General features: G+C 39.5%; 1 protein-coding gene and 1 pseudogene across 16 annotated transcripts in view; one reads left to right on the top strand and one right to left on the bottom strand.

Annotated features, from left to right (window-relative positions):
* SLC9B1 (solute carrier family 9 member B1) overlaps positions 1 to 26808 on the bottom strand; it is a 108985-nt gene that overhangs the window by 20134 nt on the left and 62043 nt on the right. For 13 of the 16 annotated variants that reach the window (XR_016212358.1, XM_070047787.2, XM_089302996.1 and 10 more), the window contains one exon: positions 14016 to 14191. Coding sequence is in view for 15 of the 16 variants with exons in the window: in XM_070047787.2 (XP_069903888.1) it covers positions 14016 to 14191 (176 nt within the window). In the remaining variant the exon portion in view is untranslated. Of the gene's footprint in view, positions 1 to 7224; positions 7418 to 9269; positions 9511 to 13242; positions 14192 to 26808 lie in introns of those variants that run through there. The other 3 variants (XM_089303007.1, XM_089303006.1, XM_089303005.1) reach the window with 3 other exon arrangements.
* On the top strand, positions 7939 to 8618 carry LOC127483224 (leptin receptor overlapping transcript-like 1 pseudogene; annotated as a pseudogene).

Here is a 26808-nt window from a genome sequence, read left to right as displayed (position 1 = left end):
CAGGAGCCAGGTACTTCTCCTAGTCTCCCATGGGGTGCAGGGCCCAAGTACTTGGGCCATCCTCCACTGCACTCCCTGGCCACAGCAGAGAGCTGGCCTGGAAGAGGGGCAACCAGGACAGAATCTGGCACCCTGACGGGGACTGGAACCTGGTGTGCCGGCGCCGTAAGGCAGAGGATTAGCCTATTGAGCCGTGGCGCCGGCCCAAATTTTATCTATTGTTATTACAATACACTTGGTCTTATTTATATGATCCCTTTGACACTTAATCTTATTTATATGATCAGTTACACACTCGATATGATCACTTTGACATGTAAGATGGCATTAGTCCTTGCCAACTTAATGGAATTTGGATTCCTATGGAAAATTTTTAGCTTTACCCTTAGGTCTAAGTCCGTGGGAACATATGCCAAACTGTACATCTCCTCCCTCTCTTATTTCCACTCTTATTTTTTATAGGGATCAATTTTCAATTGGATTTAAACACCTGAGAATAATTCTGTGTTAATTGAAGAGTTCAACCAACGGTATTAAGGAGAAAAAGAAAATGCTAAAAAGAATAAAATAGCAAGCTGTTCTTCAACAGCCAGGACAAGGGCTGATCAAGTAATTGCTTCTCATAGTGTCAGTTTCACTTCTACAGGTTTCCTTTTAGGTGCTTAGTTAGTTGTCACAGATCAGGGAGAACATATGATATTTGTCCCTTTGGGACTGCCTTATTTCACTCAGTATGATGTTTTTCAGATTCCTCCATTTTGTTGCAAATGATGGGGTCTTATTATTTTTTTACCACTGTGCAGTATTCCATAGAGTACATATCCCATAATTTCTTTATCCAGTCTTCTACTGATAGGCATTTAGGATGATTCCATGTCTTAGCTATTGTGAATTGAGGTGCAATAAACATAGAGGTGCAGATAGCTCTTTTATTTGCCAACTTAATTTCCCTTGGGTAAATTCTGAGGAATGGAATGGCTGGATCGTATGACAGGGCTATATTCAGATTTCTGAGGTATCTCCAAACTATCTTCCACAGTGACTTTACCAGTTTACATTCCCACCAATAGTGGATTAGTGTGCCTTTTCTGCCAGCATTTGTTTGTTGATTTCTGTATGAAAGCCATTCTAACCGTATCCCTGATGATTATCCAGGAATCCTCAAAACAATACTAACAAATCAAATTCAACAGCACATTTAAAGGATTATACACCATGACAAAAGTGAGATCCATCCTTGGAATTCAAAGGGATTTAAAAATTATTCGATGCAATACAGCACATTAACTAAATGAAGAAAAACAAAACACACAATCATTTCATTCGATGTGAAAAAGCACTAGACAAATCCAATACCCTTTCATGATAAATACCTCAGCAAATAGAAGCAAATTGCCTCAATATGATAAATTCCCTATATGAAAACCCTACAGCCAATATCATAACCAGTAGTAAAAAGCTGAAAGCTTTTTGTTTAAGAATAGGAACAAGGCAAAGTTGCCTGCTTTCACCATTTCTATTCTCAAAGTACTGGAAGTCCTAGCCAAAGAAATTAGACAAGAAAAATATAGAAAGGCATTGAGAATTGGGAAGGAAAAAGTAAAATTAACTCTCTTCACAGATGGCAGAATCTTATATGTACGAAACCCCCAAATTTCCACAAAAATATTAGAATAAACAAATTAGCAAACTGGCAGGAAACCATATCAACACTTAAAATTGGTTGTGTTTCATACATTAATTATGAGAAATCAGAAGATAAATTTGTAAAATAATTCAGTATCAACAATAAATAAATATAACTAAGAAGGCAAAAGAGTTCTATATTGAACCAGAAAACATTGATGAAAGAAATTAGACACAAATAAATGAAAAGACATTTCATGTTCATAGACTGGAAGACATAATTTTGTTAAGATGGGCATACTACCCACAGCAATCCACAGATGCAATGCCTTCCCTATCAGAATTCTAATATTTTTAACAGAAATGGAAAAAGAATCCTAAAATTCACACAGAATATCATAGGACCCCCAAGTAGCCAAACAATCTTGAGAAAGAAAAACAAAGCTGAGGCCTCACATTACTGGATTTTAAAACTTCAGTAATCAAAACAGTAATTCACTGGCATAAAGACAAACACATAGAACAATGGAATAGAAAATATAAAGCCCTGAGATAAACACTCAATAAATGGCCAAATGATTTTTGATAAGGCATGAAGATCACATAATTGATAGTGTCTTTTAAAAAATTTTAAGTTTTACAAGTTTCATGTATTTCATATATACAGATTTAGGAACACAGTGACACTTCCTACCCTCCCCTCCCTTCTGTCCACACTCCAATCTTTTTTCCTCCTCGCTCTTCCATTCCCACTCTTAATTTTTATAAAGATCTACTTTCAGTTTATATAATGATCATAAAATTAACCCTACACTAAGTAAAAGAGTTCAACAAATAGTATGGAAAAAAAAAAAAAAAAACACTGTCCCTCAACAGAAGATACAATCAATCACTGAATCTAAAAATGTCCATTTCACTCCAATACATTACATTTTAGGTACTCCATTAGCTATCTCAGATCAAGGAAAACACATGGTATCTGTCTTTGGGACTGGCTTATTTCACCAAGCATAATGGTTTCCAGTTGCATCTGTTTTGTTGCAAGACAGGATTTCATTCTTTTTTTTTTAATAGCTGAGTAGTACTCCTTAATATGTGTGTGTGTCAATGATTAGATATCTGGGTTAATTCCATATCTTAGCTATTGTGAACTGTGCTGCAATGAACATGAGGGTATAGACAACTCTTTCATATGCTGATTTCTTTTGGTTTGGGTAAATTCCCAGGAGTGGGATGGCTGGGTCATATGGTAGGTCTATATTCAGATTTCTGAGGTGTCTTCATACTTGGACAGTATCTTTTGCAAATGATGTAGAAAAACTATATATTCACTTGCAAAAGATTGAAGATGGGGAAAAGCTCCATGATCTTGAATTTAGCAATGATTTCTTGGAAAGGAAACAACCACAGGACTATATTATGTCTAAATGTCAGGCTGGTAAAATCCAATAGTGAGCAGATCCTAAAAATCCTTGCCCCAGGACAGTGTCTGGAGTTGGAGACTCTAGAAGTCTTTGTTCCAGTGTCAGTCTCTGGACCTGCTCTACTGTCAAATGGAGTACTCTGGCACCAGTTGATCAGTTTTATATCGTAGCCAGCACCACTGGTAGTGGTTCAGAGGAGTGGCCTTGGGCTATGAGTCTACTACAACAGCAGGCAGACCACAGTAAGATTGGCTAAAGTACCACTCCAAGCCCATTTGTAGGCTGTGGGATATAGGTGTGGCATAGCATCAGGGCTTTGGTAACCACTGGATTAGGCATCTGGACCTACTTCTGCTCTAAGAAGGGACTTGTAGGAATGGACAACAGTTTTAAAAATTAATTTATATTTATATTTATTAATTATATTTATTTATTAATTTATATTTATTTATAACAGTTTTAAAAATTATTTCACACACACACACACACACACATACACACACACACACGAGAAAGGTGTCACTCCCCCTCTTCGTGGAGGAACGACACTAAGCCCTGCCTAGGCTTCATATCCGAGTCACGGCACCATTATGTCGCTCCCCCTCTTCGTGGAGGAACGACACAGGACCCTGCGCTGTTCTTTCTGTCTGCTCGGCCCTCCCCGGGTTTGCTGCTGGTTCTTCCCGGGTTGGCTACTATCCCTTCCACCTCCGTGGAAGGGCAGTTCCCCCTGGCCACATTCCCCACTTCCGCAGGGGAGTGGCACACCGCCGGCCGGCTCTCTCGGGGGCTGCACAGGTGTTCCCCTTAGATGTTCCTGGTGCATGCCGTCTCTCTCCTCCTTTATAGTCCTCCTCCGCCAATCCCAACTCGGCTGCCCACACGCCGAGTACGCTGCTCTCCTCCAATCAGGAGCAAGTCCTACAGTTTATTGGCTGAACTGGAGGCAGCTGTGTAGAAGCTGTTTTCTTCTCTCCCAGCGCCATATTGTGGGAGAGCAGATGCACAGAATAAGTCTTAATTCCAGTAACTTAGTCTAGTCCGAGTTGCTCCCCACAAAAGGAAACACCAAATACCTACAATGGGCAGGCCTCCCAAAGCTGGGATATAAGAACTCACTCATTTCAGGTCTTCCATGTGGGTCACAATAATCCAATTACCTGAGCCATCACTACAGCCTTCCAGGGTCTGCATTAGCAGGAAGTTGGGTTCAGGAGCTAGAGCTGGGTATAAAACCCAAGTTCTCCAATATAGGAGCAACTTAGCGCTTTAACTGCTAGACTTAATGCTTACTCCAGACCACCCCTTTGTAGACACTTTCCCAGTTCATTCTGAATTATGTGCAAACTGTGAATTTGGGACAGATTTGATCTTGGGGTACATTTTGGGACTAAACATACAGAACACACTAACAGTTGATCTATGGCAAACTTTGACTCAGGATACCATCTAGTGCTGGAATTGCCGAAGTGTCCACAGACTCAGAGAAAATAAATAGACTCCTTAGAATTTCTGGAAGGATAACCACAAATAAAGCAAGATTAATTTAATGAATCCTGCAATGCACAGATGATGTTGTACACCAGAAAGTGTCAAGAACTTCCAGGGACCCATGACATCACCTAACAAAATAAGATGCCAGAAGCCAATCATCTAGGAATTGGAATTTTCAAATGAATAGATGAAGATTTCAAAATAGCTGTTTTAAGGGAACTCAATAAATTTCAAGTGAACACAGAGAAACAATTATACTCTAAGAAAGACTTGACAGAGATATGAGAGTAATTAAAATACACTAAGTATAATTAAAAATGTCATATAAGTCATAATGGAAGAATGAATCAGTAGGCTTGAAGACAGTCTCTTTGAAAACATACAATTAGATCAGAAAAGAGAAATAATCAAGTAGATTGCAAAAAGCTTATGGGAACTTTGGGGAAGCATGAAAAGGGCAAATATCTGAGTTTTTCAGGTTCAGGAGAGAGTTGAGAATGCCAAAGGGTTAAAAGACATATTCAAAGAGTTAATAATGAAAAGATACAACTATTCAGGAACAGGAAGGCCAGAGATGAGTCAGATTCAACCCAACTAACTCTACCTAAGACATATTATAATCAAACTCTTTGCATTTAAAGATAAAGAGAAGATTATCTAAGCTACAAGAGAAAAAAATAACATATGCAGGGGTCCCAATTTGCCAGAAACCTTATGGGCCAAGAAGGAGTGTGATAAGATTTTCACAGTACTTAGGGACAAAAATTGCTAGCCAAGAACACTGGCAAAGCCAGGCTTAAGATCTGAGGGAAAAACAGTCAACCCTAGAGAAAGAAATACAAAGATAATTCTGTTACCCCCAGACCTGTCTAACAAGAAATGCTAAAGCAAGTTCTTCAAGCTGAAAGATAGAGACACTAATGAGTAAAAAGGATAGCAGAAGGTAGAAAACTCCAGTAACAGTAACTATATAAATTTGGAATGCTCTAATATTGTAAACATGGTCAGTAAAGCATTCATATCTTTAGTATGAAGACCAAAGACAACAAAAATAGTTACATATAAATGCTAAGAAATACACAAAATAGAAAGGAAAATATGGGACATAAAATTCAAAATGTTGGGAACAACAAAGTACAGGTACAGAGTTCTTTCTTAGCATTTGTTATCTCTTTTTTTCCTATATTTATAATCAATGTCATCTTGCTATAATTCCTCAATAGCTTGTTGTAACCAAACATGCTTTTGATAAGCCTCACAGTAATCACAAAAGTAAAAATCTATAACAGACTTAAAAAATAATTAAAAGAATACTAGAGAAAATAACTTGCATGCGTGCATGCATGTGCGTGCGCGCGCACACACACACACACACAGACTGTAAGAAAGGGAGAAAGAAAGGACAACAGTGAAACTAGAAAACAATTATCAAAATGGCAGCAGCAAGGCCACCGCCTGTTGAGAGTCACATTAAAAGTAAATGGATCAAATTCTTCAACTAAATGACAGAGTGACCAAATAGATTTAAAAAAACCCACCCAATTATATGCTGCTTATAAGAAACTCGTTTAACCTTAAAGGGCACACATAGACTTAAAGGTAAAGGATGGAATAAGGTATTTCATGCAAATGGAATCCAAAGGAAAGCAGGAATTGCCACAGTTATTCAAGAAAAAATAGATTTTAAACCAAAAGCAGTATAGACAGACAAGGAAAATCATACAATGATATAGAGTTCAATCCAGCAAGAGAAAAATAACAATCGCAAATAGATATGCACCCAATATTAGTGCACCCAAATCTGTATTTAATTAATTAATTTAATCTGTATGTAATAGATCTAAAGGGGGAGAGATATACTCCAATACAATATCAGGGAACTTTAACACCCTACTTTCAGCAAAGGACAGATTATCCAGACAAAATTAACAAAGAAATAGCAAAGTTAAATTGCTAGATCAATTGAACCTAACAGATATCTATAGAACATATTCCATCCAACAACTTCAGATACAAATTTTTCTCAACAGAACATGGACCATTCTCCAGAACAGAGCATATAGTAAGTCATAAAATAAGTCTCAACAAATTTACAAGATTAGAAATCATAGAATATATTCTCTGATCAAAATAAAACTAGAAATCAATAATAAGAAACACCTGGGCAACTACATAAATAATAGAAATTAAACAACTTACTCCTGAACAATCAAGGAAGAAACTTAGAATGAAATAAAAGTTTTCCTGAAATGAATAAAAATGCAACACAAAATACCAAAATATAAGGGATACAGCAAAAGCAATAGTAAGAGGGAAGTTTATAGCAATCAACACCTACATCAAAAGAGCAGAAGGCTCTGAAATAAACAACTTATTACTTCTCAAGGAACTCGAAAAGTAAGTGCAAATTATACCCAAAATTAGTAGATAGAAACAATTGTGAAAAGTAAACCAATCAACTTAGTAATTTTAAGAATTTCAACAGGATAAAAGTCACATTTCCATTATTTGAGAACTATGTAATATTCAACAACAAAGTAGAAAGTACTGCCTTAATAATTGGCAAAAAATTAAATAAAATTAGATCCTGACGCCTACCATATTCCAAAATATAGATGAAATAAAGATCCAATTTACAAATAAAACTTTAAACATCCTTAAAATTTTAAGTGACAGTTTAGTGTCATGAGGCAGAAGAGGATTTTATAAGCATGTACTTGCTTGGTTTTTCACTTTCTTTGGTGCTCCATCACTTGGGTTTCATTTCCTATAACATGTTCACATGGTATATATACTCTGTAATGTTCATTGTATTTGTAATTATGGGTTCAATGTAAACTTGAGAACTTGAGTCACTTGGTCTTGTCTGTATGCTGTGTAGGGAGCCAGATCAGAACAGTAGTCAAATGTGTGGGTCTGAGATCAGACTGTCAGATTTGCATCTTGGCGCCTCTATTCATTGGGTCTTTAACCTTAAGTAAGTTACTTAACCTATTACCCTTAGTTTCCATACCTGTAAATAAGTGGGAACATGTATGAAACTGAAAAAAAGTATCAAGCAAGGATTCAGTAGTAGCTAGAATCACTGTTCACTCTTTATCCTCAGTGTCTGGCACAGTAGCTGGCACAATAGAAGAGGAACACAAAAATCATTTTTTGAAAGAATAACTGATACCAGTCGTGAAGAAAAGACTGTCAGATTGAAATAAAAATATTTACAATTTCTGAATCTAAAAAATTGAGATAAAATTAAAAGGGAAATTACAAGTGGGTAAACTATAGAATACAGACAAAGAGTTATTGTTAATTTTATACAGAACCTTGACAAATCACAAAGAAAAAGAGATAAACATACCAATAAGAAACTGGCAAAAGACTACCAAAAAAAAAAAAGCAACTTCCAAAACACTCCAAAATGCCAATGGCCAACAAACATGAACATTTTTAACACGACTAGTACTCAAAGTACTTAATTTGAAGAGCTCTCACTTCTGTCTGGCTGCTGCTGCCTTGGGCCATGGAGACAGGAGTGTCATCACTTCCATGCCTGGCATCAAAGCTTTGATCAGTTTTCCTTTGGATGAACAACTGGGATGGTATTTTTGATGCTTGGATGTGCCCTTCCAATATACAACCAATAGTTGCCCCATTGTTCTATTTTTCTGCATTGTTTCACTTATTCCATTATGTGTAGCAAGAAGTCTGGTGGATGACACAGATGCTATGAGTAATGCTTGCAAGGAACTAGTATTTCTTATAAGAGGCATTGTTGTCTCCATTTTTGGAATTCTGATTATATTTTCCAGAGAACATGTGATTGAGTGGGGAGCCTGAGCACTTGTTCTCACAGGAAACATAGTTATCTTTGCATCTTCACTAGACTTTTTATTAGTCTCTGGTAACAATGATAACTTCAGCTGGCAGCATTGATGGAAAATAAATTATTGAACTGTTGTCAATGGACTTCTTGTTTCTTTTTGGCTATCCAAGTTGGGGCAGTGGTGCTGAATAGTACAGCAAGCTTCTTGCGGGTATTCTAGGTGCTCCTTTCTCACTTTTCTTGTAAGTATACTATTTTTACAGAAACTTGCTGGAAGTTTAAAAGGATTTTCTCTTTTGGAAGAGCTTGACTGATTTCACACTTATTACTGTATGCTTCTGTGGTATCCTGTTGAATCTAAGTATTTATGTGTTTTTCTTGTTCATTTTATTTTTAAAATATTTACTTATTTATTTGAAAGGCAGAGTTACAGAGATTGAAGGGGTGATGGAGAGTGAGAGAAATCTTCCTCCTGCTGGTTCACTTCCCAAATGGTTGTAACGGCTAGGACTGGGACAGGCCTAACCCAGATCTTCTATGTGGGAAGCAAGGCCCAGGCATTTTTGGACCATCTTCCAGTGCTTTCTCAGGTACATTATCAGAAGTGGAGCAGCCAACACTAGAACCACTGCTCATATGGGATTCCAGTGTTGCAGGCAGTAGCTTAAACCACTGTGCTATAACATAGGCTCCCTGTTCATTTTTTAAAAATCAATATGCAATGTTAAACACTTTTTAAATGTAACAAGCATTTGTATTGGTTAGGAATTCAGAATTCTGCTGTTTCACTGGGCTCAAGTATATCTTTTTCTCTAAAATTAAATTTTATTATTATAAGAAATGATAAGGGCCAGCACTGTGGCTCACTTGCTTAATCTTCCGCCTGTGGTGCCGGCATCCCACATGGGCACTGAGTTCTAGTCCCAGTTGCTTCTCTTCCAGTCCAGCTCTCTGCTGTGGCCCGGGAGGGCAGTGGAGGATGGCTCAAATGCTTGGGCCCCTGCACCTGCATGGGAGACCAGGAAGAAGCACCTGGCTCCTGGCTTCAGATTGGCGCAGCGCCAGCTGTGGTGGCCACTTGGGGAGAGAACCAACGGAAGGAAGACCTTTCTCTGTGTCTTTCTCTCTCACTGTCTATAATTCTACCTGTCAAATAAAAAAAAAAAAGAAATGATAAGTCAGGATGACATCATTCCCAATTTTATGCAGACATGATGAGTACTGGCATACCTGTATACTCAGTGCAAATATGGTAGCATTTATACCTCAGAGGGGCCAAGTATTAATGTTAAGGCTCTCCATAAGAGCTGCTAGTTTTACTAATAGATGTTTTGTGAATTGGAAATTATTTTATGGAATTGCTACAAAGGAATGCTTTTCTTCTCAGCTGTGGGAAGAATTTATGTGAACTTTAAGGTAAGTGTGTAAAAACAGACATCTGAGTTAAGATTTTTATCATGTTTATTTCGTTGAAATAGAGTGGTTGCATGGGAGGAAATGTTATTGAAATTCTCTTTTTTGAATGCTGTTTCTATTTACGAATACAGTTTCTGATCTTTTATCAACCATTGTGCTTAACCATGGACAAAATGGACATAGATGGAACTACTACTGATAAGGAAAAGTTTTATGTTTGCATGTATACACCAGAAAGCCTTCCTCTGCTTCCTTCTTTTAACTTACTTTTACAACTTAGACTATAGTTTAATAACACTCAGAAATCCTTAACTCACTGGGAAAACAATTGCTTTAGCATACATTTGAGTGTCCCCTCCCCAGCAAGGCGTTACATGATTAACAAGTCACTTGCTAGTCTTGCAGATAATTCATACATTATTGATTTAACACTTAGACAATGGCAAGGGTAGTTCTTATTCTATAAGTTTATATCATATGTAATTTAAAGATATTTAAGACAAATTTCCTGTGTACTTCTCAATTATTTTTTATTTTGATTTCATCATGACAGATCTACTATTTCTTCATAGAAGGTACACGTTGTATGAATTAATGCAAAGCAGGCAAATTCAGCTGTAAAGGATCTTTGGTACAAACCTGACTAAAAAATCCCCACTAACTGGGCATAGCCAAATTCTAGTGGTCATTTGTACCTCACAACTATCAGTACTTTTCCAGGAGCTGGTTAGGGACATGTTCAAGTTGGTCTGACAGTATTTTGTTAGGGATATTTGTTTGTGTGTTTACTCAGTATATTTACATAAAAATTACTTTGCTTTATGGCAAAACTGAATAATCATGACAGCTATCTTTTGTTTTATATGGTTTATTTCTTAAGAAATGGCAAGGGGCCGGCGCCATGGCTCACTAGGTTAATCCTCTGCTTGCGGCGCCAGCATCCCATAGGGGCACTGGGTTCTAGTCCCGGTTGCTCCTCTTCCAGTCCAGCTCTCCGCTGAGGCCCAGGAGGGCAGCGGAGGATGGCCCAAGTGCTTGGGCCCCTGCACCTGCATGGGAGACCAGGAAGAAGCACCTAGCTCCTGGCTTTGCATCGGCGCAGTTTTGGCCATTGCGGCCATTTGGGGAGTGAACCATCGGATAGAAGACCTTTCTCTCTGTCTCTCTCTCTCTCACTGTCTGTAACTCTACCTGTCAAATAAATAAATAATAATAAAAAAGAAATGGCAATAAATTTTGGGTTTGTTCAGCTTTTTACTAAAGATACCTAAAGCCACAGGATTTTTTTTTTTTTGCCTAACCCAAGTTGTCAGACTGAGCTATGAGACAGGAAGCAATATAAAATATCTGCATGTGGCTATACCATTTACACATGAGTCTCAAAATGGCTTAGTGTTACAATGTTTTAGACTTAAAGAGGAAGGTACATGCACACGTCAATTAGACAGTTGGTGAGATAGCTGGGAACTCTGTGCCTGTGAATGACTATTTTCTGCAGGTTCCAAATTCTCTGGTAGTTCTATTTGCTGTTCCTCTAGGATGTCAATGCAGTGCACTGGTACTGTTCTATTGTCAAGGCCACAGACTCTTTTTGTAGTGGCTGCATATTCTTCCTGTACACTCACTGCACTGGCAGCATTCTGTGTCTGATCTGGTACACTAGCTTTACATTGCTGTCTGTGATTTCTAGGCTGGTTACTTGAAGCATGAATTTTCTGTCATTCTTCCATGGAAAAATTTTTGATGAACTAATACCATTCTTAACTAGCAAAAAAAGAGATCCTACTTAGTACATTCACAATGGTAAAAATAATAGTAATACCTAATTTTGAAGAGGATAAGGAACAAATGGCAAGTTTATGTACCTGTATGTGTATATATATATATATATGTGTATACATATGTGTGTGTGTATATATATATAAAACAAATGTGGAAATGTTTACTTTTACAACTTCTGTAGTGCCATTCAAGGCCAGATATAATCTTCGAGATTAGAACTGGTGTTAAGACTCTTGTCACACAAATTACCAAAAAGCATATGGTTGTCCTGGTGCTATATATTTAAACTGTCTTAATAAAAGAGCAACCTCTTACTTTTTTAGGATGGTACAAAGTACCTTTAAAAAATATCTGTTGGGGCCGGCGCCGCGGCTCACTAGGCTAATCCTCCACCTTGCGGAGCCGGCACACCGGGTTCTAGTCCCGGTCGGGGCGCCGGTTTCTGTCCCGGTTGCCCCTCTTCCAGGCCAGCTCTCTGCTGTGGCCAGGGAGTGCAGTGGAGGATGGCCCAAGTACTTGGGCCCTGCACCCCATGGGAGACCAAGATAAGTACCTGGCTCCTGCCATCGGATCAGCGCAGTGCGCTGGCTGCAGCATGCTGGCTGCGGCGGCCATTGGAGGGTGAACCAACGGCAAAGGAAGACCTTTCTCTCTGTCTCTCTCTCTCACTGTCCACTCTGCCTGTCAAAAAATAAAAAATTAAAAAAAAAATCTGTTGGAGTAGATATTTGATGCAGTAGTTAAGATGCCACTTGAGATGACTATATTTCATGTTGAAATGTGTGGATTTAAGTCCTAGCTCTGCTCCCGATTCCAACTTCCTGCTAACACTCACCCTGGGAGGCAGCAGTGATAGCTCAAGTCACTGGATCCCTGTCATCCATGGGGGAAACCTGCATTGTGTTCCCGGGTCCTGGCTATAGCATGGCCCAACCCTGGTTGTTACAAGCATTTAGGGGAATGAATCAGTGGATGGGAGATCTCTGTCTGTCTCTCAGCTTTTCAAATAAATTTTTAAAATTAATTAAAAATACATATTAAACAGTAGTAATTTTAATACCTATTAAAATTAAATAAAAATTAATAATAAATTTAATAATACTGTGCTTAAAGTTTTCTAGTGAAAATTATGATAAAATTCTAAAATAGCATAAGCAGATTAAGAATAACAATATGGATTATCAAATTAATTGAAACACATTTTTTTTTTCAACTTTTATTTATTTATTTTTGACAGGCAGAGTGGACAGTGAGAGAAACAGAGAGAAAGGTCTTTGGTTCACCCTCCAATGGCCGCCGCAGCCAGCACGCTGCGGCCGGCGCACCACGCTGATCCGATGGCAGGAGCCAGGTGCTTCTCCTGGTCTCCCATGCGGGTGCAGGGCCCAAGCACTTGGGCCATCCTCCACTGCACTCCCTGGCCACAGCACAGAGCTGGCCTGGAAGAGGGGCAACCGGGACAGAATCCGTCACCCCGACCGGGACTAGAACCCAGTGTGCTGGTGCCGCAAGGCGGAGGATTAGCCTAGTGAGCCGTGGCGCCGGCCTCAACTTTTATTTAATAAATATAAATTTCCAAAGTACAACTTTTGAATTATAGCGGCTTCCCCTCACCCATAACCTCCCTCCCACCCGCAACCATCCTATCTGCCACTCCCTCTCCCATCCCATTCTTCATCAAGATTCATTTTTAATTATATATGGAAGATCAACTTAGTATATACTAAGTAAAGATTTCAAAGACAGCACCTACTCAGACACACAAAGTATAGAGTACTTTTTGAGTAGTAGATTTACCGTTAATTTGCACAGTACAACACATTAATGACAGAGGTCCTACATGGAGAGTAGGTGCACAGTGACTCCTATTGTTGATTTAACAGTTGACACTCTTATTTATGGCGTCAGTAATCACCCGAGGCTCTTGACATGAGCTACCAAGGCTATGGAAGCCTCTTGAGTTCACAAACTCCAATCTTATTTAGACAAGGCCATATTCAAAGTGGAAGTTCTCTCCTCCCTTCAGAGAAAGGTACCTCCTTCTTTGTTGGCCCATTCTTTCCACTGGGATCTCACTCACAGAGATATTTCATTTAGGTCATTTTTTGCCACAGTGTCTTGGCTTTCCATGCCTGTGAAACTCTCATGGGCTTTTTAGCCAGATCTGAATGCCTTAAGGGCTGATTCAGAGGCCAGAGTGCTGTGTAGGGTATTTGCCATTCTATGAGTCTGCTGGAAACACATGTTTTTAAAAATGAATAATTTCTGTTAAGCATTAGTTTCTTGATCCATTTAAGTTGATTCTCTATTCTAGAATGACTTTCCATGAAAAATAAAAGGATGTTAAATTGGAAAGTCTTGGTAGTAAATTAAGAAGGAAAGCCAGAAACCTTGTTTAAAAAACTGACTAAAAAGGTCATGAATGATATGATGTAGTTGTATTTTCTGCATACCTGAGGAGAAGACTATGCTCAGGCATGTGTTGAATCCAGTGATGGCCAGGATGTCATCCAAGCTGCTTGCAGCTACTAGTAAGGTTGGGATGCCTTTCTCAACACCATATCCGTTTTCCTGCAGAAGCAGCATGGAAGGGACAACAATAGCAGGAGAGACAGCACCTAGCACAAAGCTGAAACAAAGACATGGAAAGCTAACTAGAAAACATCCTTTTACCAAAGAGCGTTTCACTATAAACTCTGAATATGTTAACCTTTATAACAATTCCAAGAGCAAAGATTGTGTTTTCACATGAATGCCATCTAATGGTGATAAAACTTCCCAGGCATCCTTTAGTGCTGGCTAAAATTTTATAAAGATGTGGTTCAGGATGCTAGACTGTACACAACAGCAAACTCTCTCCTTGCCCTTAAATCTTTTGATATGAAGCTATAAGGATAATAGGAAAAGCAGTAACTCAACTAGAGAACAAAAGCGGAAACCTCAATGGACTAAAAGCAAGTGGATCCCAGGAAGACAATTTAGGCTTAGTAAAAGAAACCACAAGCCAAACTATGTGTAGGTAAAGATCACTACAAAAAATATGGTATGCCCCTAAATGTGCTCCAGGTCCAGAATTGACATATGCTGAGAGCAGGGGAGATCTCCAGAGAAAGCAGAGACCACTGTCAGAATGGCTAGACAAACCTACCTTCCACACCACCAAATACTCTTGATTCATAAGGGATAGAGGTGTCTGCCCAAAACCAGGGAAAGTGAGTATAATCACCATTGCTACAAAGGTAAAGGAGAAAATTCCTAGGAGTGGTTGATGATATGTATGAGGAATGGGAAAACTGCTGCTGCAAATGTCATATCCCATCCAGAACTTTGCCTCACCTCTTCCACATTCACTCTTTTATTTAAAATTTTAGTATTTTTATATTATCTTTATTAAAGACAGAGTGAGAGAGGATGAGAGATCTTCCACCCTCTGGCTAGCTCCCTAAATGGCCACAATAGCCAGGGCTGAGTCAGGATGAAGCCAGGAGCTTGAAACTCCACCCAAATCTCTCACATGGGTGGCAGGGACCCAAGTATTTTGGTTATCTTCCACTTCCTTCCCAGGCACATTAGTAGGGAGCTGGATCAGAAAGGGAGCAGCTAGGAGTAGAACTGTTGTTACAACATGGGATGCTGGCACTGTGAGTGGTAGTGTAACCTGCTGTACCACATTGCAAGCCTCCATAATTACTTCTTAGAGTTTGAAGTGTTTCCTGGGTCAAGATACTCTTGGTGACTCCACCACAATACACTGAGCAGTCCCGATCACACAACCTCCAGCTCCTGCTTCTTGGCAGCCAGCTATCAGCATCTGTAGGATTCTAAGAGTTTTGCCCTGCCAGCAAGAGCCCACCTGGGAACCCTGGGGAGGTTTCTCCCTCTTCCATTGCCTCAGACAACTCCTGTTAAGTGACTGAGTGATGATGAAAGTCAAAGTTCAGCTCCTTTGTGCCTGGCTGTACAACATCCATGGTACAGTTTATGTTCCTGATTTCCCTGTGGAATTGAAGAATGGAAGCTACAATTCTATGAAACCACATATCTTCCCCATTCAGTGGTGCCTGCACATTTTGCACACTGGAATTGCCTAGTGTCTTATGTATCTGTTTTTGTTATTATCTCCAAACATAATATCTTAAGAGAAAAATCATTTATCTCATGACTTCTGTGAGTCAGGAATCTGAGTATGCCTTAGTTGTATGCCTCTGACTCAGAACCTCTCATGGGTTGGGTAGAAGATCTGCATTCTCTTTATTCACACAGCTGTTGGCAGGCTTCAATCTTTGCCAGGGGGGCTTCTCCACAGGACTGCCCCAGGGCATGGCATCTAGCTTCCCAAAAGCCATCAAAGAGAAGGCAAGAGAGAACATATTTCTTTCTTTAAGATTTTGTAATTCTCATTATAGAGATCTTTAACATCCTATGTTAAGTTTATTCCAAGGTATTTGATTGTTTTTGTAGCTATTGTGAATGGGATTGATCTTAGCAGTATTTCTCAGCCGTGGCATTGCCTGTGTATACAAAGGCTGTTGATTTTTGTGTATTGATTTTATATCCTGCTACTTTGCCAAACTCTTCTATGAGTTCCAATAGTCTATTAGTAGAGTTCTTTGGATCCCATAAATAAAGAATCATATCGTTTGCAAAGAGGAATAGTTTGACTTCTTCCTTCCCAATTTGTATCCCTTTAATTTCTTTTTCTTGTCTGATGGCTCTGGATAAAACTTCCAGAACTATACTGAATAGCAGTGGTGAGAGTGGGCATCCCTGTCTGGTACCAGATTTCAGTGGAAATGCTTCCAACTTTTCCCCATTCAATAGGATGCTGGCCGTGGGTTTTTCATAAATTGCTTTGTACTGAGGAATGTTCCTTCTATACCCAATTTGCTTAGAGTTTTCATCATGTAAGGGTGTTGAATTTTATCAAATGCTTTCTCTGCATCTATTGAGATAATCATATGGTTTTTCTTTTGCAGTTTGTTAATGTGGTGTATCACGTTGATTGATTTGCGAACATTGAACCATCCCTGCATACCAGGGATAAATCCCACTTGGTCTGGGCAGATGATCTTTCTGATGTGTTGTTGCATTCTACAGCCAACTTATATTTGATCAAAGATACAAAACCAATCCATGGAGTAAGGACAGTCTATTCAATAAATGGTGCTGGGAAAATTGGATTTCCACGTGCAGAAGCATGAAGCAAGACCCCTACCTTACACCTTACACAAAAATCCACTCAACATGGATTAAAGACCTAAATCTACAACCCAACACCATCAAATTATTAGAGAACATTGGAGAAACCCTGCAAGATATAGGTACTGGCAAAGACTTCTTGGAAAAGACACCGGAAGCACAGGCAATCAAAGCCAAAGTTAACATTTGGGATTGCATCAAATTGAGAAGTTTCTGTACTTCAAAAGAAATAGTCAGAAAAGTGGTGCTCACTTCGGCAGCACATATACTAAAATTGGAACAATACAGAGAAACAGTCAGAAAAGTGAAGAGGCAACTGACAGAATGGGAAAAAATATTTGCAAACTATGCAACAGATAAAGGGTTAATAACCAGAATCTACAAAGAAATCAAGAAACTCCACAACATCAAAACAAACAACCCACTCAAGAGATGGGCCAAGGACCTCAACAGACATTTTTCAAAAGAGGAAATCCAAATGGCCAACAGACACATGAAAAAAAATGTTCAGGATCACTAGCCATCAGGGAAATGCAAATCAAAACCACAATGAGGTTTCAACTCAGCCCAGTAAGAATGGCTCACATACAGAAACCTACCAACAATAGATGCTGGCGAGGATGTGAAGAAAAAGGGACACTAACCCACTGTTGGTGGGAATGCAAACTGGTCAAGCCACTTTGGAAGTCAGTCTGGAGATTCCTCAGAAACCTGAATATAACCCTACCATACAATCTAGCCATACCACTCCTTGGAATTTACCCAAAAGAAATGAAATTGGCAAACAAAAAAAGCTGTCTGCACCTTAATGTTTATTGCAGCTCAATTCACAATAGCTAAGACCTGGAATCAACCCAAATGCCCATCAACAGCAGAATAGATAAAGAAAGTATGGGACATGTACTCTATAGAATACTATACAGCAGTAAAAAACAATGACATCTGGTCATTTGCAACAAAATGGAGGAATTTGGAAAACATCATGTTGAGTGAAATAAGCCAGTCCCAGAGGGACAAATATATGTTCTCCCTGATTGGTGACAACTAACTGAGCGCCAAAAAGGAAACCTGTTGAAGTGAAATGGACACTATGAGAACGTGACTTGATCGGCCCTTGTCCTGACTGTTGATGTACAATGTAATACTTTATCCCTTTTAGTATTTTTTTTTGTTCTACTTAATACTATTGGTTAAACTCTATAATTAACACACAATTATTCTTAAGTGTTTAAATTTAACTGAAAATTGATCCCTGTTAAAAAATAAGAGTGGAAATAAGAGATGGAGGAGATGTACAATTTGGGAAATGCTCAAGCTGATTTGCCCCAAATGGTAGGGTTAGAAATGTGCCAGTTGATTCCAATTCAATCCCATCAAGGTGGCATGTACCAATGCCATCTCACTAGTCCAAGTGATCAGTTTCAGTTCACAATTGATCATACTGATAGGTCTAAGAGTCAAAGGGATCACATAAACAAGACTAGTGTCTGCTAATATAAACTGATAGAATAAAAAAGGAAGAGAATGATCCAACATGGGAAGTGGGATACACAGCAGACTCACAGAATGGCAGATGTCCTAAACAGCACTCTGGCCTCAGAATCAGCCCTTAAGGCATTTGGATCTGGCTGAAGAGCCCATGATAGTGTTTTAGGCATGGAAAGCCAAGATACTCTGGCAAAAAACCACAAACAAACAGAACAAAAAAACCCAAAAACCTAAATGAAAGATGTCTGTGAGTGAGATCCCAGTAGAAAGAACGGGCCATCAAAGAAGGAGGTACCTTTCTCTGAAGGGAGGAGTGAACCTCCACTTTGACTATGACCTTGTCTAAATAAGATTGAAGTCGGTGAACTCAAGAGGCTTCCATAGCCTTGGCAACTCATGACAAGAGCCTAGGGTGATTAATGACGCCATAAACAAGAGTTTCAAATTGTTAAGTCAACAGCAGGATTCACAGTGCACTTAATCGTCATGTAGGATCTCTGTCTTTAATGTGTTGTTCAACGTGAATTAATGCTATAACTAGTGCTCAAACAGTATTTTACACTTTATGTTCTATGTGGGTGCAAACTGTTGAAATCTTTACTTAATATATACTAAATTGATCTTCTGAATATAAAGATAATTGAAAATGAATCTGATATGAATGGAATGGGAGAGGGAGCGGGAGTTGGCAGGGTCGTGGGTGGGAAGGAAGTTATGGGGGGAAAAGCCATTGTAATCCATAAGCTGTACTTTGGAAATTTATACTTGCTAAATAAAAGTTAAAAAAATATTAAAATTAAAAAAAAAGAAATGGCAAATGATCGAATAGATAGCTCTTTTTTAAAAAAGAAATACAAATGGCTGATTCTTGGATCCAAGATGTCTGAATGTTAAGAAGTCACACTGCTCTCATCCATAGAAAGATAAGAGAAACAAGGGAAGGACCATATCTCCATGGGACTGATGAAGAGAAATTTTCAGTGGAGGACTGACAGAACAGGCAGGACAGACATGCTGCCACTAGCCATGCTACTAGGCACCCCTGCATCTATGTGACTTACTTCCAGTTGGGAAATACCATCTTGCCAAGATAAGGTAGTAAAAAGCTGCAGCAGCCCCCACCACTGATAGCTTTAACTGAAGGAGAATTCCACAGTCCCCACTGATTTCAAGACCAGCCTGGGGAGCTGACAGGTATCTGAATGACAACTTTGCTCCACAAAGGGAGGCTACAGAATCTCCTCCCTCTTCTCCCATGAAAGTGTCAGCCTCAGTTTGCTGTGGTAGAGTTGCTGCTAAACTTTGTTCTGATTCAGGGAACAACAAACAGTGCTCCTGCTACTAGAAGCCACTAGAGCTAGAGAAAGAGAAACTTACAGGATCTAGAGCTGACCTCATACGCTGTAACTGTAGGAGTCCTGGGCATAAGCCCTGGATCTAAGAATATTGCAGATTGTATGTTGGTTCCTGTGTACCCACTCAGTCTGACTGCAGAGACTCAAAACTCCTTGCATACTGGGGACATATCTCATAGTGGGGTCAGAAGCGGGGTCAGTACTAAGCTTCTGCCCATGGCACTGGCATCCCATATGGGTGCCAGTTTGTGTCCTCTCTGCTCCTCTTCTGATCCAGCCCTCTTATGGCCTGGGAAAGCAGTGGAAAACGGCCCAAGTGTTTGAGCCTCTGTGCTCACGTGGGAGACCCAGAAGGAGTTCCAGGCTCCTGGCTTCGGGTCAGCCTAGCTTTGGCCATTATGGCCACTTGGGGAGTGAACCAGCAGATGGAAGACATTTCTGTCTCTCCTTTTCTCTGTCTGTAGCTCTGCCTCTGAAATAAATAAATAAAACTTAAAAAAAAGAAACACAGAAGGATAGTCATTATTATGAAAGAATGTAAAGGCAGAAAATCTCCCAGGAAAACTACAAAGGAAATCCAAGCAAACAATAGGAATATTTACAGAAAATGGCAGGGCCAAATAGTTATTAGTAGTAACCTTGAATGTAAATGGCCTAAATTCTCCAATTAAAAGATACAGGTTGGCTGAATGGATTAAAAAATGAGACCTTGTATTTGCTGCCTACAAGAAATACATCTCACCAATACATGCAGACTGAAAGTGAAAGGGAAAGGGTGGAAAAAGATATTCCATGCTAATGGAAAGCAAAAACGAGCTGGTGTAGACATCCTAATATCAGTCAAAATAGACATTAACATAAAAACTTTAAAACAGACAGAAAAAGGCAGTATGTAATGATAAAGAGATCAATTCAACAGGAAGATATAACTATAATAAATGTATATGCACCCAATGTCAGGGTGCCTGACTATTCAAAGCAAATGTTAATGGACCCAAAGAAAGACATAGACCCCAATACAATAGTAACCAGGGACTTTATAAGCCACTTTTCATCAATGGACAGATTAACGAGACAGAAAATCAACAAACAACAGAGCTAATCAACACTATGGACAAAATGGACCTGATATGTATGTATAGAATCTTTCATCCCACAGTGCAGAATACACATTCTATCTATCAGTGCATGGAAATTTCCCTATGATAGACTATATGCTAGGCTATAAAGCAAGCCTAGCAAATTCAAAAAAACTGAAATGATAGCATGCATCTTTTCTTTTTTTTTTTTTGTGGTTGAAAGAGACAAATATATTTTTTAAAAAACAATTTTCCATTGCAAAATATTGTATATATAGGAAAAGAAACGAATGTAGAGTTTAACAAATGAACCAACAGCAGTGTAGCTATTCCAAGTCAATATATATGAGATACCTCTGGCACACACAAGCGCCTGTGTGTCCCTGTCCCATCTCACCTCTTCTTCCTCATTTAGGCTGTGTTAACTTCTTTGCTTTTCTCTGTGGCTTTACCACCTGTATTTCCCTCCACTAGACTGAAAGTTCTACCCTGCTTCTAGTGTAGAGATTATAATGTTTATACTTACCTGAATCTATAACATATTACAACTTTCATTTGCTATTTAAAAGTTCTTAGAATATTCTAAAAACATTTCACTTTTCTGAACATCTTTTTTCTCATTGTTGGATGTTTTAATTCTGTATTCTTTTAATAGAAAACTTTCATTTAATAAATATAAATTTTGAAAGTACAACTTTTGGATTATAGTGGTTCTTCCTGCATTAACCACCCTCCCCTCCCATCCATAAACCATCCCATCTCCCACTCCCACTCCCATCCCATTCTTCATTAAGATTCATTTTTAATTATCTTTATATACAGAAGATCAACTTAATATATACTAAGTAAAGACTTCAACAGATTGAGCCCACACAGACACACAAAGTATAAAGTACTGCTTGAATACTAGTTTTACTGTTAATATGCATAGTACAACACATTAAGGACAGAGATCCTACAAGGGGAGTAAGTGCCCAGTGACTCCCGTCAGTAATTTAACAATTGACACTCTCTCTCTCTCTCTTTTTTTTTTAAGATTTATTTATTGATTTGAAAGTCATAGTTACATAGAGAGAGGAGAGTCAGAGAGAGACAGAGAGGTCTTCCATCCACTGGTTCACTCCCCAATTGGCCACAATGGCTGGAGCTGCACTGATCCGAAACCAGGAGACAGGAGCCAGGAGCTTCTTCTGGGTCTCCCACATGGGTGCAGGGGCCCAAGTACTTGGACCATCCTGCATTGCTTTCCCAGGACATAGCAGAGAGCTGGATTGGAAGTGGAGCAGCCGGGACTTGAACCATCGCCCACATGGGATGCCAGCGCTTCAGGCCAGGTCATTAACCCGCTGTGCCACAGCACTGGCCCCAACAATTGACACTCTTATTTATGATGTCAGTAATCACCCGAGGCTTTTGTCATGTGCTACAAAGGCTATGAAAGCCTCTCGAGTTCACAAGCTCTGACCTTATTTAGTCAAGGCCATAATCAAAGTGGAAGTTCTCTGCTCCCTTCAGAGAAAGGTGCCTCCTTCTTTGATGGACCTTTCTTTCCACCTTGATCTCACTCACAGAGATCTTTCATTTAGGTCATTTTTTGCCACAGTGTCTTGGCTTTCGATGCCTGCGAAACTCTCATGGGCTTTTTAGCCAGATCCAAAATAGCATGCATCTTTTCCAACCACAATATAATGAAGCTGGATATCTCCAACTCAAGAATTTCTAGAACATATGCAAACTCATGGAGAATAAAAACATACTCCTGAATGAACAGTGGGTCACAGAAGAAATCAAAAGGGAAATAAAAAATATTCTGGATATGAATAAAGATGACAATACAACATATCAAAACTTATGGGATACAGCAAAAGAAGTGTTAGGAGGGGAGCTTTTATCAATTGGTGCCTACATCAAGAAAATGGAAAGGTATCAAATAAATGAGCTATCAATGTATCTGAAGGACCTAGAAAAACAACAACAAAAAATCCAAAATTAGTAGGAGGAAAGAAATAATTAAAATTAGATAATAAATAAACAAAATTGAAACAAAACAACACAAAGATCCGTGAAATGAAGAGCTGGTTTTTTAAAAAATAAACAAAATTGACACACCACTGGCCCAAATAACCGATAAACAAAAAGGAGAAGACCAAAAATAATAAAGTGAGAGATTAAAAAGGAATTATAACAACATATACCACAGAAATAAAAGATATAATCAAGAATCAAGAATAATCAAGGGGGCTGGCGATTCGGCGCAGCGAGTTAAAGCCCGGGCCTGAAGTGCCGGCATCCCATATGGGCACTTGGTTCTAGTCCTGGCTGCTCCTCTTCCAGTCCAACTCTCTGCTATTGTTGGGAAAGCAGTAGAAGATGGTCCAAGTGCTTAGGCCCCTGCACCCACGTGGGAGACTTGGAGGAAGCTTCCGGCTCCTGACTTCAGATCAGCTCAGCTCTGGCCATTGCGGCCAACTGGGGAGTGAACCAGTGGATGAAAGATCTCTCCCTCTGTCTCTACCTCTCTCTGAAACTCTGTTTTTTAAATAAATAAAATAAATCTTAAAAAAAAGAATAATCAAGAATTACTATGAATAGCTATATGTCAACAAAATGGAAAATCTAGAAGAAATGGATAGATTCCTGGACACAATCTACCAATACTGGGTTATCAAGACATAGAAAACCTAAACAGATCAATAACCAAAACAGAGATTTAATCAGTAATAAAGATCCTCCCAACAAAGAAAAGCCCAGGACCAGATGGCTTCCCTACTGAATTCCACCAGGCATTTAAATAATTAATTCCAATTCTTCTCAGGTTATTCAAAATAACTGATGGAGGGAATTCTCTCAAACCCTTTATGAGGCCAGCATCATCTTAATTTATAAACCTGAAAAAGATACAAAAGAGAAATAGTACTATAGACCAATATCCTTGATGAACATAGATGCAAAATCCTCAACAAAATATAAGCTAATCAAATCCAACAACACATCAGAAAGATCATTCACCCAGGCCAGGGGGGATTTATGCCTGGTATGCAGGGATGGTTCAACATTCACAAATTGATCAATAGGATACATCACATTAACAAACTGAAGAACAAAAACATGATTACCTCAATAGATGCAGAGAAAGCATTTGATAAAATACAACATCATTTCAAGGTGAAAACTTTAAGCAAATTGGGTATAGAAGGAACATTTCTGAACATAATCAAAACAATTTATTATTATATTTTTAACTTTCATTTATTTAGCTGAAAGGCAGAGTTACAGAGAAGCAGAGTCAGAGAGAGAGAGAGAGAGAGAGACAGACAGACAGACAGACAGGTCTTCCATCCACTGGTTCATTCTCCAGATGGCCTCAGTAGCTGGAGCTGTGCCAATCTGAAGCCAGAAGCCAGGAGCTTCTTCTGAGATTTCCACACAGGTGCCAGAGCCCAAGAACTTGGGCCATGTTCTATTTCTTTCCCAGGCCATAGGAGAGAGCTGGGTCAGAAGTGGAGCAGCTGGGACTTGAACCGGCACCCATAAGAGATGTTGGTACTGCAGGTCATGGCTTCACCCACTACACCACAGCGCCAGCCCCAAGACAATTTATGACAAATCCACAAATCATTGAATGGGGAAAAGTTGGAAGCTTTCCCACTAAGAACTGGAACCAGAAAAGGAAGCCCACAACTGCTATTCAACACAGTCCTAGCAGTTTTAGCCAGAGTCATCAGGAAAAAAATTAAAGGACACAAATTGGAAAAGGGGAAGTCAAACTATCGTTGTTTGCAGATGACATAATTATATATATAGGGGAACCAAAAGATTCCACTGAGAACTACTGGAACTCATGAAAGAGTTTGATAAAGTGGCAAGATATAAAATTAACCCACAAAATCAATATCCTTTCTATACAAAGATAATGCCATGGCTGAGAAAGGACTTCTAAGATAAATCACATTCACAATAGCTACAGAGAACATTATATACCTTGAAAGAAATTTAACCAAGGGTGTCAAAGATCTCCACATGAAAATGATAAAACATTAAAGAAAAAAAATACAAGACACAAAAAATGGTAAAATCTTCCATATTTGTGGATTGGAAGAATTATATAATCAAAACGTCCATATTACCAAAAGCAGATTCAGTGTGATCCCAATCAAAATACCAATGACACTGTTCTCAGATTTAGAAAAAATGATGCTAAAATTCATAATGAAACACAAGAAATCCCAAATAGCAAAAACAGTCTTATACAACAACAGCAGCAACAAAAAGCCATAGGCGTTATAATACCAGGTTTCTAGGGAAACTACAGGGAAGTTACAATCAAAACAGCCTGGCACTGGCACAAAAATATGCATGTAGACCAATGGAACAGAACAGAAACTCCAGAAATAAATCCATGCATCTACAACCAAATGATCTTTGACAAAGGAGCTAAAATCAATCACTGGAGAAAGCACTGTCTCTTCATCAAATGGTGCTGAGAAAACTTGATCTTCCTTTGCAGAAGTATAAAACAAGACCCTTACCTTACACCTTATACAAAAATCAACTCCAAATGGATCAAGGGTCTAAAATTATGTCTTGATAACATCAAATTACTAAGGGAGAACATTGGGAAAACTCTGCAAGACACTGGCATAGACAAATACTTCTTGGAAAAAACCCAGAAGCATAGATAATCAAAGCTAAAATTGACAGATGGGATTATACCAAGTAGAGAAGCTTCTGCAGTGCAAAATAAACACTCATCAAAGTGAAGAGGCAACTGACAGAATGGGAGAGCATATTTGGAGACTGTGCAATTGATAAAGATTGATATCCAGAATCTGTAAAGAGCTCAAGGGGCCAGCACTGTGGCATAGCAGGTAAAGCCACTGCCTGCAGTGCCAGCATCCCATATGGGCGCTGGTTCAAGTCCCAGCTGCTTCACTTCTGATCCAGTTCTCGGCTATGGCCTGGGAAAGAAGTAGAATATTGCCCAAGTCCTCGGACCCCTGCACTTGTGTGGGAGTCCTGGAAGAAACTCCTGGCTCCTGGCTTTGGATTGGCACAGTTCCAGCTGTTGAAGCCATCTTGGGGGTGAACCAGAGGACTGAAGACACTGCCCCCTCAACACCACTCCTGTCTTCTGCCTCTCTGTAACTCTGCCTTTAAAATACATACATACATACATATATACATACATAAATAAATTTTTTTTTTTTTGACAGGCAGAGTGGACAGTGAGAGAGACAGAGAGAAAGGTCTTCCTTTGCCGTTGGTTCACCCTCCAATGGCCGCCGCTGCAGCCGGCGCACCGCACTGATCCGATGGCAGGAGCCAGGATCCAGGTGCTTTTCCTGGTCTCCCATGGGGTGCAGGGCCCAAGCACCTGGGCCATCCTCCACTGCACTCCCTGGCCATAGCAGAGAGCTGGCCTGGAAGAGGGGCAACCGGGACAGAATCCGGCGCCCCGACCGGGACTAGAACCCGGTGTGCCGGCGCCGCAAGGTGGAGGATTAGCCTATTGAGCCATGGCGCCGGCCTAACAAATTTTTTTTTTTTAAAATGAGTTCAATGGGGGCCGGCACCATGGCATAGCAGGTTAACACCCTGGCCTGGAGTGCTGCCATCTCATATGGGTGCCGGTTCGAGACCTGGCTGCTCCATTTCTGATCCAGCTCCCTGCTATGGCCTGGGAAAGTAGTGGAAGATGGCCCAAGTCCTTGGGCCCCTGCACCCTTGTGGGAGACCTGGAGGAAGTTCCTGGCTCCTGGCTTTGGATCAGTGCAGCTCCGGCTGTTGCAGCCAATTGGGGAGTGAACCAGCAGATGGAAGACCTCTCTCTCTCTTTCTGCCTCTCCTCTCTGTGTAACTCTGACTTTCAAATAAATAAATAAATCTTTTAAAAAACGAGCTCAAGAAACTCAACAATAACAAAACAAACAATCCTATTAAGAAATGGGCAAAGGGCTTGAACAGGCCTTTTTCAAGAGAGGAAATTCAAATGGCCAATAGACACATGAAAAATGCTCAGGATTACTAGCTATCAGGGAAATGTAAATCAAAACCACAAGGAGGTTTCACCTCACTTCAGTCAGAATGGTTCTCATGCAGAAACCAACAAACAGTAAGTGCTGGCA

This window comes from Oryctolagus cuniculus, chromosome 8 (genome assembly GCF_051225735.1).
Source record: "Oryctolagus cuniculus isolate XC-2025 breed Fujian yellow rabbit chromosome 8, ASM5122573v1, whole genome shotgun sequence".
Taxonomy (NCBI): Eukaryota; Metazoa; Chordata; class Mammalia; order Lagomorpha; family Leporidae; genus Oryctolagus; species Oryctolagus cuniculus.
This window is presented reverse-complemented; position numbering and strand designations above follow the sequence as displayed.